Source organism: Rhinichthys klamathensis, unplaced genomic scaffold, assembly GCF_029890125.1.
Source record: "Rhinichthys klamathensis goyatoka isolate OS25496 unplaced genomic scaffold, OSU_Roscu_1.1 h1tg000269l_1, whole genome shotgun sequence".
Lineage (NCBI taxonomy): Eukaryota > Metazoa > Chordata > Actinopteri > Cypriniformes > Leuciscidae > Rhinichthys > Rhinichthys klamathensis.
The window spans coordinates 2,521,761-2,535,092 of record NW_026606789.1 but is presented as its reverse complement, the minus strand read 5'-3'; the positions used below and the strand labels follow the sequence as shown (position 1 = coordinate 2,535,092).

General features: G+C 36.4%; 1 protein-coding gene across 2 annotated transcripts; it reads left to right on the top strand.

The window, feature by feature from the left end:
* The first annotated feature begins 323 nt into the window (after positions 1-323).
* Positions 324-12,680, top strand: eno1a (enolase 1a, (alpha)). 2 transcript variants are annotated; one of them, XM_056268041.1, is made up of 12 exons: positions 324-482; positions 2,187-2,281; positions 4,254-4,349; positions 5,338-5,396; positions 5,748-5,817; positions 5,992-6,125; positions 8,008-8,230; positions 9,303-9,500; positions 10,809-11,010; positions 11,115-11,223; positions 11,312-11,370; positions 12,208-12,680. In XM_056268041.1, the coding sequence occupies exons 2-12, from the start codon at positions 2,197-2,199 to the stop codon at positions 12,269-12,271; spliced, it is 1,299 nt and encodes a 432-aa protein (XP_056124016.1). In that variant the 5' UTR covers positions 324-482; positions 2,187-2,196; the 3' UTR covers positions 12,272-12,680. The 2 variants fall into 2 exon arrangements, with proteins under 2 accessions (XP_056124016.1, XP_056124017.1); XM_056268042.1 differs by lacking the exon at positions 5,338-5,396 and adding an exon at positions 5,038-5,096.
* Positions 12,681-13,332: the final 652 nt, after the last annotated feature.

Here is a 13,332-nt window from a genome sequence, read left to right as displayed (position 1 = left end):
AAGCTGCCATGTCCAATCAGTTTTTGTTCACTCATGTGCACGCTCACTATGACGCATCACTGAAGTAGGTGATGCTCTGCACGTACTCCACAATGCACCAGTTTCCACCATAAAACACGAGAATACTCGATGCAAAAAGCTTCAAACACAACATCCACAACTAATATCCCCCATAACGGCAAGTGCATTTAATCCATAGCCTTTAGATACAATAAATAAAAGCTTTTAATCAATGAATTAAAATTTCCACATCCCTGTCGAAGGCGGAGTCTTGCCGGTTAAAAACGTGCCTTTTGCCATGCAATCTCATTAGCGTGCCGCGTGATGCGCGTCTGACCAATCACAGCCCGAGAAGCGCGCTCGCGCTGACCGCTTCCTGATGCTCAACATTTAACAGTGCGCAAGTCCATCAGCCTTCTGCCTTCTCTGCTCTGCACCACGGTCAGCATTCGACTTCCCTTGCACTGGTTAGGCCAGATAAGGTAAGGTGAATTCAGGGCGTGTGTTGTAGCTTTTATATTTTAGCAGTTAGAAACATTTGTCATGATAATTAAAATGTGCCAAATCAGTGGTCGTGATGTTCGACCGAGTTATGCAATTTTGAAGGTGATGCTGTCGTGCGGTGACGTCCTCTAGAATCTCAGTATTCAGTTACTGTTATCTAAATTTAACATTGCAACATTTATGTCACGCACATGTGAGTTATTTTTAAGAATAGATACAGCTGTGATCTAGGTTAAATTAAACATGTTTAATTAGAAAAGGCCATTTTATGTTGGAAGTAGTTCGTCTAAGGTTACAGCTGGTCTACCCGGTATTTTGACAGCAAACTAAACCGAGTCCCAGTTTGACACCGGACATAGGCTTTTAAACTGGAGACATTGCTGTTATTTATTTTGTAGCTTTTAAAAGTTGCAAATAGATTTATTTTAGACTGAAAGAAATGTAGTGACAGATCACCAAACCCATTTTAAAGTCCTGAATTTGAAGCTAAATTTAATGTAATTCTCATTATCAGTCTTAAAATTGATAGCAACACATTCTCGACCCACAGCAGACAGGAGGCCGGGCACTTGTTACTGTCTGTCTCAGTTAACCCAACCCACTGTGTTGTGGCCAGTGGGAAGTTTCCACAGACATTTAAGGCTACAGGATTTTCCATTGGTCCAAATGAAGTGGATGTTTTTTGTTGGTTTTATATGTTAGCACACCACGTTGACAGGACAGGAAATGGTGATGATGAGGAAATGAGTCTTGTGATATTCATGGGAAAGGGTTTTCTTGTGTCATCCTGGTCTGACAATGAAAATATGGGGTTTTGATGTATTAATGTTTGCCTACATGAGTAAAATAAATCCTTTGTTTGAGGGCACAACAGATTCAGAAAACTAATTATTTTAAAGAAAGTCAAGTAATTAATTCATTTGATGGATGATTAGTGTCCCGGATTAATTGAAACCTTCAACGGCATCATGCTTGAGCTGATTCAAGTGTTACTTCATATTTCCAAATGTCCAGTACAGCTGCATTTCTAGGTGAACAGGTGCTGACAGCTGAAAGGCTCTGCTTTTCTTGGCTGGAGAGGGAAATAGTCAACTGCAAGTCATTAAGTTAGTTTATTCCCAAATCTTGCTGCCTGTTGCTCATGTTGACTGTCAAAAAGGGGTGGATTACTCAGTTTGAATCTGTAAGGCCTCTGGTGACTGCATCAACTGAAACTCCAAATCATAAAAGAAGTTTATGCTGAATCTGATGGTGAAACAGTACCTTCTTCATCTTTGACTCAATTTGGAGTAGAGTAATAATTTCCTTGTGGGGAAATCACCATGAGGCCTTCAGTGGGATTAGCTTTGACCAAATGTGCAATATATAGAATAAACTAATTGTATTAAATATGAATAATATTTATAATAAAACTTAGGTATCACAACATCAGTGTACATAAAAAGTTTTTCTAGTTATTATATTAAAATGTGTTAGTTATACTAAAAGTATTAGTGTTTTTAAAGTTTAAAATTTAAATGTAACCTAAATATAAAAATGACTCGAAATGACTTGATATTATGGATATCGATATGAACCAATATGGTACCGGTATATTGTGCATCTCCAGCCTTATTTGTGTTATTTTGTGATTGATGTCTCTATCAGATCCTCATGTTCTTAACATGTTATTTTCTGCTCAGAAACTGCACCATGTCTATCCTGAAGATCCACGCTCGTGAAATCTTTGACTCCCGTGGAAACCCCACTGTGGAGGTTGATCTCTACACTAAGAAAGGTTTGTAATAATCAAATTGTCAAGCACTTTTAACATTTTCGAGCATTTTGTATTGTATTATTTACCGCAAATAGTTTTTTAATACTCAAAAAATAATTAATTATATATTATACATTAATCTGACCCTTCTTTCAGGACGTTTAATCCATTCATCCATTTTGCAAGGTTGACATGTGCCAGCAAATATAAAACTGGGACCATTTCAGAGATAATGCCCACAAACTGTCTCTTCAACTGCTGTGCAGAACAGTCCATTACATGTCCAACATCAATACAAAGCGACAGTAATTGACATTGTATGCGATGTTATTGGGGCATAGAGTCTGAATGCGGTGGTAGTTTCACATGGGTGAGCTTCTGAACGGCTCCCTGCCTATTCAGGCCCTCATGTTGGAGTCCAATAGCCCAGAGTCGACATATCAGGTGGTAGGTGGTTATAAATAGCCAAAGTAATACATACCTCTTGGATTGCATTGCTACTGTATGGTGGTGCTTTGCACATTTGCACACAGAAGTTCTTTTTAAAATAAATTAATTTATGTAGCATGGATGCATTAAATTGATGAAAAGTGACAGTAGACTATATTTATATTTTAAATTGTAATAATATTTCACAATATTATTGCTTTTACTGTAATTTCGATAAAATATATGCAGCCTTGGTGAGCATAAGAGACTTCATTCAAAAACATTAAAAAAAAAACGTATTAACGGTAGTGTACATTTAGACTTTGCCATTATTCTCATATTAATGTTTTGCTCATTCACTACAACATTGAAGTATATACGTGATTTTAGAACTTGCTTTTTGTCTAGTGGCCTGCACTCTAGTCTAACACAAGGCGGTGTCTTGGCCTCTAACATATTATGCCCAGAGTTTTAATTATATTCAGTGAATGACCATTTTGAAAGATTGAGGCTGGCAAGTGAGCAAATATGTAGAATGTCTCCTGCCAGATTGTATTGAAGAGAGAGAGGGAGTTGGCATACACTGCCAAGCTAGTATATACTTCACTGTAAGATGAAGGTGGTATTCTTTTTAGGGACTAACGTGTAAAATGTATATTCATCCTCTGCCAACTCTCTGTCCCAGATGAAGTGCAGACAACTCACCCAGATCTAATGTGTCTGTGTGTATTTGAGCGCAGCTTAATGAATGTGTTTTGATTAAACAGGGTGAGGTCGGGCTGGAAAAATACAGCCTAAAGTATAGCTTAGAGTTGTTTTAATAGTGCACAATTTTTAAGAATTTGGCAAATCATTTGATATGATAATGATTGGATCGGGGTATTAACACAGATATGCTACAAAGATCAGAACTTGGCATTATTCTACTCAGTTTTCTTATTTTGTATGTTTGGATACTGAGGTACAAAATCGCTATGTAATAGTTGATTTATTTTCTGGTTAAGCTTTAAATCCGTTTTCATCTGCACGCTCTGGCAATCGACTCAACTGCTCGCTCTGGCTGGCCGAGCTGATTGAGTATGGATGTGCAGATTTGCCACACTTGGAGTTGAAATGTGCCATCATGAAGTGCACGTGTGCCAACCTCAACCTTTCACTCAGTCGGTTACATCACAAGAGGAAACCCCCTTGACAACACTTTCTACATTGAGTTTAGTTGATAAAAAATAGGCTTGAGGCTTCATGCTTTTTATCAATTGTTTAATCAATCAATTAGTTTTGTTTTCCTTTAAAGATATATTATATACACTATATATATTGATGTGTAATCCGCTGGCGGTATTACGGATTCTGGTATAGCGGATTCTATACATTGTGATTCTGCTTCTGCAGTGAGGAGGTGTGTCCTTTCATTCCTTATATGGTACCCTGATGGTACCTCAGTGTTTCTAGTAGGGAATTCTGGAAATGGATTTATTTTGAGCAAAATCAGTTGTTTGTACGTGTACATTGTATGAAGAAACCTGTAAATAATGGTTACCGGTACATATTTATTGTTCAACAGGCCTCTTCAGAGCTGCAGTGCCCAGTGGCGCATCTACTGGCATCTATGAAGCCCTTGAACTCCGCGACAATGACAAGACACGTTATCTGGGCAAAGGTTTGTATTTCAGATATTCAGTTTGTACATGTAGTATTTCAAAGCATCTCTATCCTTTACAGTAGAAAAAAAAAATGTTTTCAAGTTGTAATGTTTGAGGAGTTTTTGAACATTATTGCATTGTTATTGCATTATTGTTAAGGGTTTTTGAAATGCATTAGATTAAAATATAAATAATGAAATATACACAAAACTATTCAGTAAGAATTAAATTAATATTCATTTAGCAAGGATACATTAAATTGATAGAAATTGACAGTAAAGACATTTATAATGTTACAAAAGATTTCTATTTCAAATAAATTCTGTTCTTTGAACTTTCTATTCATTAAAGAATCCAGAAAAATGTAATTTGGCAGCACAACCGTTTTTTACATTAATAATAATAAATGTGAAAATTAGTGTGCCTATTAAAATATAATTTAATTTTCTGTGAGAAACTCATTTTGTAATACTATACAAATGTGCATAATATAATATGTATATTTCATATATCATAATAACCATCCAGTAAAAATCTGAATTAAATTTAGAATATACTTTTATTTATTTGATTATTTTTTAAACATTAATTTCTTTGAAATATATAATTCCCTCACAGTTTTTTCATTGGTCTTTCCATCTGCACTGCAGTTTTTTCCTCTTCTCTCATCCTCTGTTTCTTCTGCCATCTTTTCTCCTCTGTCAGGGGTGAAAAGAGCTGTTAAATATGTAAATGAGTTCTTGGCCCCTGCTTTGTGTAATCAGGTAAATTAGCGTGTGTATTAACTGAAGTGAGGAACTTAACCCCTTTTGATATAGCACAGAAGCAGCATGAGCGTTTGGGTTTGCTTTGATGACTAACCACGGCAGGTATTTGTAGGTGATCACAGATGTTCTCATTGACAGTACAGCACTTACCTGCTCTGTGATCATCTAGTCATGTCTGCTCTGCATGTTCATCCACTCCTTAGCCTGGGTCAGTGATGGTCTGCTTGTGTCCCTGCAGGTGTCTCAAAAGCTGTTGAGCATATCAATAAATCAATTGCACCTGCTCTGGTTAGCCAGGTAGGAATATTTGTTCTTTGACTAACTTGATAATGTGTACTGTTGTTGAGCTGTGGTTATTCGTAATATGCAAGACAAGTACTGTAAGATTATTTGAGAGAATTAGATAAGTTTGGGACCATTATTTGAAGTGGTAAGTGTCTTGTTGTGAACACTAACTAATGTTTGATAAAATATTAGAATTTAGTCATTTCTAAAGACAGTTATAAAGATAAAGCCCTCCCCCTAATCTCACAATGCTGTGAATGCCATAACGTTGCATTTGTTCTATGCTAAATGAAGTTTGTGTGGACATTATACTCCTTGTATAATGATTGATATTGTCATTAATAATCTCTTGTGCTTAAACAGAGCGTTTCAGTCTTGGAGCAGGAGAAGATCGATAAGCTGATGCTTGATATGGATGGCACAGACAACAAGTGTAAGCATATTAATATGATTAAGGGTTTTGTTATCATTACAATTCCTTTAGTTGCCATAACAGAATGTATTTACGAAATGAAAGTGTTATTTATCACAGCTCTTCAAGTTGGTTTATAAAGACTCTGAAATATGCATCCATTATTTTAATGAATGTGCTCACTTGAATCCACAGCAAAGTTTGGTGCAAATGCCATCCTGGGCGTTTCCCTGGCTGTGTGCAAGGCTGGTGCTGCAGAGAAGGGCGTCCCCCTCTACCGTCACATCGCAGACCTCGCTGGCAACCCAGAAGTCATTCTCCCAGTCCCTGTACGTGCTCAGAAGAATAAACAGAATAATTATTAGTCTTTTCTGCTTTACATTACAATGTTTTGATAATTCCATCCACCTATTTTATGCAAGTGTTGGGATATCACTTTTCAGCAAGTAAACCTAAAAGAATTTTTGAATGAATTAGATGCATCTACAAAAAACAAGTCATGTGACTGAATAACATCAAGTTCATCAGAGCGTCTGTCTGCACACTCTAAACCACTAATAAATTATCACTAGCTATGTTTCCATCCACCTATTTTTGTACGCATTGTGGGATATTGCATAAAAAAATGCTGGATGGAGATGCCAGAAAATGTGCATAAAAAACATATGCGCTCAATTGATGGCGAATACATTTTTTATCCCATAAGACGACATGCGCATAGCCTACGATGGAAACACATTTACAGAATAAATCACTCGATGCGCAACAAAAACCTTACGTGAATTTGCCTCAACAGTGGATGTGATCGGATAAATGGAATAACCAGCGGATAAGTATCATTGCACAGTAGTGGTTCAACGGATCACGAATCTCACAGTTCGGATCATATTACAGTTTTTGAGTCACGGATCGGATAATTTTTCGGATCAGCAAGAAAAAACTAATTGGGGGTGGGGGGCAAATGTAACTTTGTTTTCCATTTATTACTTCAAGCACACATTAAGTACTTCAATACCACAGCAAAAACTACTAGCTTAACTAATAAAGTTCAAACATTATTAAAGTGAACAGTCAGTGAAAAAATAAGAACATAATTTCAAGCTTAAATACAATATAACAAAGTTACAAATAAAGTAAGGTCTTACCCTAGTATTAAGGTGCAGAAATAGAATAATTAGGCCTAAATGTACACTAGTGTTCACTGTAAATTGTATATAGATGAATGTCTGTTAAAGTTGTTTTGTTGTTTGATAAACATTAATGACATACACAGAAGCAGGTAGCCTATTATCTGTAGCTGTGCGCACAGATAACTGCGAGTACCAAATTGAATTCTCTTTCGCCTCTTCTTGCGCTGGAATGGTTTAAAATTGCTTGAATGTGTAAATTAGCAAGACGAAATTCATGCAAATGATAAACTCATGATGCTTAAACCACAAATCACTTGTGTGCCGAACCTTGGGGCTTGGTCCGTACGGATCAACTACGATCTGTCTAACCCCTTTTGCACAGCATCTCAAACGTTGTTTTAGTTATTATGAAATACCTGAGCCAAAGTCTGTCATCAGAATTATTTGGTATAATCATGACCTCCCAGAAGTGTCTCACATGATTGCATTACCAAACACCACCATCCGAATGCAAGATAACATTACTTGCGTCTCAGAGAGGGTTTCATCTGTGCAACCCAAGTCATTTATGATGTAGGAAAAAAGAGCCACAGTGGCTTCCCAAACTTCCTTTTATTACAGATATTTTGCGCAAATTTCCCAGGAAGTAACCATTTTGTTGTCTTGAACACGTGATGGATGTGCTACTTTATTCGCAAATGTTTTGTGCGATATTCCTATTTTGCGCATATGATAAATACACAACTTTGGATGGAAACATAGCTACTTTAAATTAAAGAGCCACAGTGGCTAGAACTTCCATTTCCATTTCTCTTTTGCACTATTTTGTTAAGCTTTTTAACGCTACTTTTTAAAAACAAATTGTTGTGATGTTTCGGGGGTTTTTTCAGTTCTGCATGGATGGAAACATGGCTAAAATTCTATATTGCTTCAGTTGAAAGACAGTCAGCTTATGTCAGCCAAAATTTCTGATTAGTGCATGCTTAATTGTTCTGGTCTGGAATAAATTTCCCATGTACCATAAACATTACTGAAGTATGCAAACTCTGGCACAATATAAATAGACTGTCTGTTTTCAAAGGCCTTTAACGTTATCAACGGCGGCTCCCACGCCGGCAACAAGCTGGCCATGCAGGAGTTCATGATCCTGCCCATCGGTGCCAGCAACTTCAAAGAAGCCATGCGCATTGGTGCTGAGGTCTATCACAATCTGAAGAATGTCATCAAGGAGAAGTACGGCAAAGATGCCACCAATGTGGGCGATGAAGGTGGCTTCGCCCCCAACATTCTTGAGAACAAAGAAGGTGAGATTCTGGAGTTTCATGAGGGAGTTTAGATCTAGAATGCCTTCAATTGTAAGGCATTACAATTTTTAGTCAGTTTTTTAAGGATGTAAATGCTGCAGTACTATGAACTGATGTAAAATAGCCCATATTTTTACACAGACCACCACCATAAATATAAAACATACTCATGGTAAAAACAAACTTGGGGAATTTAAGGTAACTATATAAGAGATTACATGCATAAATCAATTCATCCTGTTAGCCTCTGGCAAGCAAACTAGTACAGATATGTATTGAAAAACAATATGGTATAATATAGACTGATTGTAGATGACACAGAGATAACTCGAGGAGTCAGAGATTACCGTTATCTTGATGATAGATCAGTGAGTTTACAAGCATGACCATTTGAACAACAAAATCCTTGAGATACTGTGAATCATTACCTAAACTTATACTTCAAAACTAATTTCTTTCCATCAAAAAACAAATGGTTTTTATTTTAAGATCTTGTGCATTGCTATAATTGAATTGAAACTAGTGAAGTTCTGCAGCTGTGGCTCAGTCTCTGGGGAATTCTGGGAATGCTCATGACCTTTGTGCTGCCTGCGAATCAGTCATAACATCTGCCCATCTAAGAGAAAAATAATGTAGAGTTCTTCACATTTAGCTGAATTATTTGCTCTTTGAATGTTTCAATATTTATCCTATTCTTTACCAGTATTATTTTTTTATCTCAATGTTAATTTAGTTGTCTTAAAATATTAGTCAGGAATCCAAAGGTTGCTGTAGGTTAAAAGCTTATGTGTTATAAGCATAGCACAATGAAATATATCCTCAAGATGATAGATCCTCAAGTTTAAATAAAATACAAATCAGTGCCTGAACTCATCTTTTTGCTATAGAAATATTAATGATTTGTAATGAGTACTTAAAGTTGTAAATGGGCACTTGACATGAAACACCTTTGGGAAGTTAACAGTCTGCAGTATGACGTGCTATACACATGTAGTTTTTATTACTGTATGAGAAACATAAACTTTGCTTTATACATTCATATAACATTTTAACCTAAAATTTTGCTTTTTAGCTCTGGAGCTGCTGAAGAATGCCATTAGCAAAGCCGGCTACACTGACAAGATTGTGATCGGCATGGATGTGGCCGCCTCTGAGTTCTACAAGGGTGGCAAGTACGACCTGGACTTCAAATCACCTGATGACCCCAGCCGTTATATCAGCCCTGACCAGCTGGCTGACCTCTACAGGAGCTTTGTTAAAGATTATCCTGGTCAGTTGCCCTGATCTTTAGTGATAGTATGTGTGTGAGAGTGTGATACTCTACTGTAATCCTCAGCTGGCCAGTGACAACTGCTTTGTGCAGATCTGATGTCAGAGCATCTAAATAGACAAGTTATGTGATAAATTAGTATATAGATTAACATTAACAAATGTTTATATATAAAATATTCATTGTTAGTAAAGTTAACTTATGTTAAACCTTATTGTAAAGTGTTACCAAAAACACACTTTTTACTTGCCTAAGTATGTTTACCCAAACACAAATTCCTCCCTCATGCATGTTGGGTATCTTTAGATCTTCTAAAAAAAGACACAGGTCTTGGAAAAGATCCAGCAGTGAATGATATAGACCCTGCTGAAGGGGTGTCTCGGCAGGGGTGATTTAACCCCCTTGAGGCCAGTTCCCTAGATACTAACGGGATACAGTGTATATAAATAAACTATATAGTATAGTGCAGTGCCTGTAGTATGCCTATATTCATTGAACAATTGTATTGCAGGGTGCATTCAAAGGTTTTTGGTCAGTAAGGTTTTATTACTTTTATTAAGAAGTTAAGAACTTTTATTTAGCAAGGATTGATCAAAAGTGACAGAAAAACATTTATAATGTTGCAAAAAATCTATTTCAAATAAATGCTGTTCTTTTGAACTTTCTATTCATCAAATAAAACTGAAAAATAATTCCACAAATATATTATGCAGCACAACTGTTTTCAAATTTGATAATAAGAAATGTTACTTGAACACCCAAGCAGCATATTAGAATAATCACATGAATAAATTACATTATAAAATATATTACAAAATAAATTGTGATCATATTTCACAATAATACTTTTTACTTTTATTTTTGATGATGCAGCCTAAGCATAAGTGGTTTGTCACAATTTCAAAATTTTAGTAGTTAATTACCAGTAAAATTTCATGATTCTTTATACCAGTTTTGCAAAACAGCACAAATCAAATAAAAAATCCTTTATTTAAAAAGTTTAATATAAATATAAATATTTACGTATTCAAAAAAATGGCTTTAATTACTTTGAAAGCATATCTGAAATATTTTAAAGTAAACATTGCACAGATCTCTTTAGTTGCATTTACACAGTAAGACCTAATAGAGCCAATATTTTGACAACTCAAAAAAAAATTTAAAAACATTCCCGAACCAATATGTACATTTCAATATGTACAATGTGTTTACATTTCCAAACCAATATGTAGATTGTGTGATTGATATGTGCCAGGTGGTCACTTCAGCTCCAGCCCAAATCAATCAAGTCTTATCTTTGCTTTTCAGTGGTCTCCATTGAGGATCCATTTGACCAGGATGACTGGGAGGCCTGGAGCAACTTCACTGCCAGCACTAACATCCAGGTGGTGGGTGATGACCTCACAGTGACCAACCCCAAGCGCATCGCCAAAGCGGTGTCTGATAAAGCCTGCAACTGCCTGCTGCTCAAAGTCAACCAGATCGGCTCAGTCACCGAGTCCCTTCAGGCGTGAGTGTTTCTAATATCTCACACGATGGTTGTGGACATTTTTAAATAAGAACTACATTTGGTCTTGAATGTAATGTCTTTTGTTTCGGTTTTCCTTTGTTTAGCTGTAAGATGGCCCAGACTAATGGATGGGGTGTAATGGTCAGCCACCGTTCTGGAGAGACAGAGGACACCTTCATCGCTGACCTTGTGGTTGGACTCTGCACTGGCCAGGTACATGGTTTGCCAAACACCCTCTTATCTATGGCCGGCCAATGCTGTTTATGGGATCAAAAAGTAAATTGTCTTATTTTCCCCTCAGATCAAGACTGGTGCTCCTTGCCGGTCTGAGCGCCTGGCCAAGTACAATCAGCTGCTGAGGTGAGCTTTTGCGTTTATGTATCATTATTGTACTCTTAAATGGCCTCTGATTGAATACTTGATTCTGATTGGTCAATCGCTGCATTATGCAGTAAAATATTTTTGCATAGTAACTGTAAAGTATATTTGACTGTTGTCCCTAGGAACCAAATGCTTGCTAGTTTCATGTTTTTATAGCACTCAACTGTGTTTCTTCTCACATAAAATACACTACCTTTCAAAAATTTGGGGTCAGTAAGATTTTTTCAAAGAAATTAATCCTTTTATTTTGACAGTAAAGACATTTATAATGTTACAAAATCATACTATTTCAAATAAATGCTGTTTTTTGAACTTTCTATTTATGGTGTCTTTATATAAAAATATTAAGCAGTACAACTGTTTTCAAAATTGATAATAATAAGAAATGTTTCTTGAGCAGCAAATCAACATATTAGAATGATTTCTGAAGGATGATGTGACACTGAAGACTGGAGGAAATATGCTGAAAATTCAGCTTTGCATCTCAGGAATAAATTACATTTTAAAATATAATATATTTTAAATATAAATTAATATTGAAAATATTGAAATTGTAAAAAAAAAAATCAATATTACTGTTTTACTGTATTTTTGATCAAATAAATGCAACCTTGGTGAACATAAGAGAATTGCTTAATTTTTTTTTTTTTTTTAATCTTACCGTCCTCACACTTTTCTCTTTTTTTTTTTTTTTATCGTTTTGTCTTACTAATCATTACAACTATAATAAATAGCGTTAAGTCCCAGTCTGTACTTCTTAAGTTGTTTAAACAGTGAGATTTCAAGATTGATTCTGATAATGTATGACATCTGCAGGATTGAGGAGGAGCTTGGTGACAAGGCTCGTTTCGCTGGAAAGAACTTCAGGAAGCCCATCTGAAGCGGCGGCCCGTCATTGGTCTTAGTGTGCTCATCGTGCTTACTCTCCTACACAAAACGCCACGCAAAGCCAGCTCCTGTAGAATGGAGACTAGATGGAAAAGCAGTGTATTCAAAGGTCCAGATCTGTCTGTAGTCAATGGCACTCTCCGTGACGGCCCCTGCCCCCATCCATGCTTTGGTATCCAAATAGCATCAGTCCTTTAATTGTGTCTGTGTGTGTGAGAGATCTTTGTTTAGCTTCTTGTGAGGTGTAGTGATTCTGGTGCTCCACTGAGTATTTTACGAAAGAGCTGAAGTTGTTCACTGTGTTGCAGTGTGCAGCACGAGTATGTGTATTGTGTTGCTTTTGAGAAGTGTTAGTTCTATATGTGTGGCATAACAAATAAATTATCCCTATTAAAAAGGAAGTGTGTGGGTGAAGTTTATATTTATTTATTAAAGCTGCTGTCCGTAGCTTTTTTTGGGTTAAAAATTATCCAAAATACATATTTGATAAAATACATAACCAGCCAGTGTTCAAAACTATCTGCTTGCCTTAGCTCGATGCAAAACGGTAAGCTTGTAATAATGTTTTTCATTTTAGTGGTACTGGTGGATTTCCGCGGGAGATTCGAGCATGTCTTTGCGTCATTACGTCACATCTGTACACATAAAGAAGGAGTCTCGGCTAGTATAAGCTATATTGCGTGTGAGGATGTTGGAGGTGGAGATTTATACAGTACAGATTTTTACAGCACTTGATATAATTAAACTTATCAATTTGATGGCGGATCCAGAAAGGTTCAAACGACGATCACCAGTGACAACTAGAGACTCACCCGCTGTAACATGCAAAAGACTTCGTTCGGACTTCGGAGTGGCTACAGAATAAAAGAGACTGCAACCGGACCCATGCGAAAACAAGGATAATATCGGAAGGATAATATCGGAAGGACATTACATGATGTAGTCACGCAATGCTTGCTGACGTTGTTAACATTAACAATTAGAGAACATAGTATAGCTACTTTGCACGGTTTTGCGTGAAATGATAACTTATAAGCAATTGTTAGATTTAAT

Coding starts and splice junctions, on each gene's coding strand:
- eno1a (XM_056268041.1), top strand. CDS start 2,197: ATGTCTATCCTGAAGATCCACGCTCGTGAAATCTTTGACTCCCGTGGA. Junction 5,397..5,747: donor CACCTGCTCTGGTTAGCCAG/GTAGGAATATTT, acceptor GTGCTTAAACAG/AGCGTTTCAGTCTTGGAGCA. Junction 9,501..10,808: donor CTTTGTTAAAGATTATCCTG/GTCAGTTGCCCT, acceptor TTTGCTTTTCAG/TGGTCTCCATTGAGGATCCA.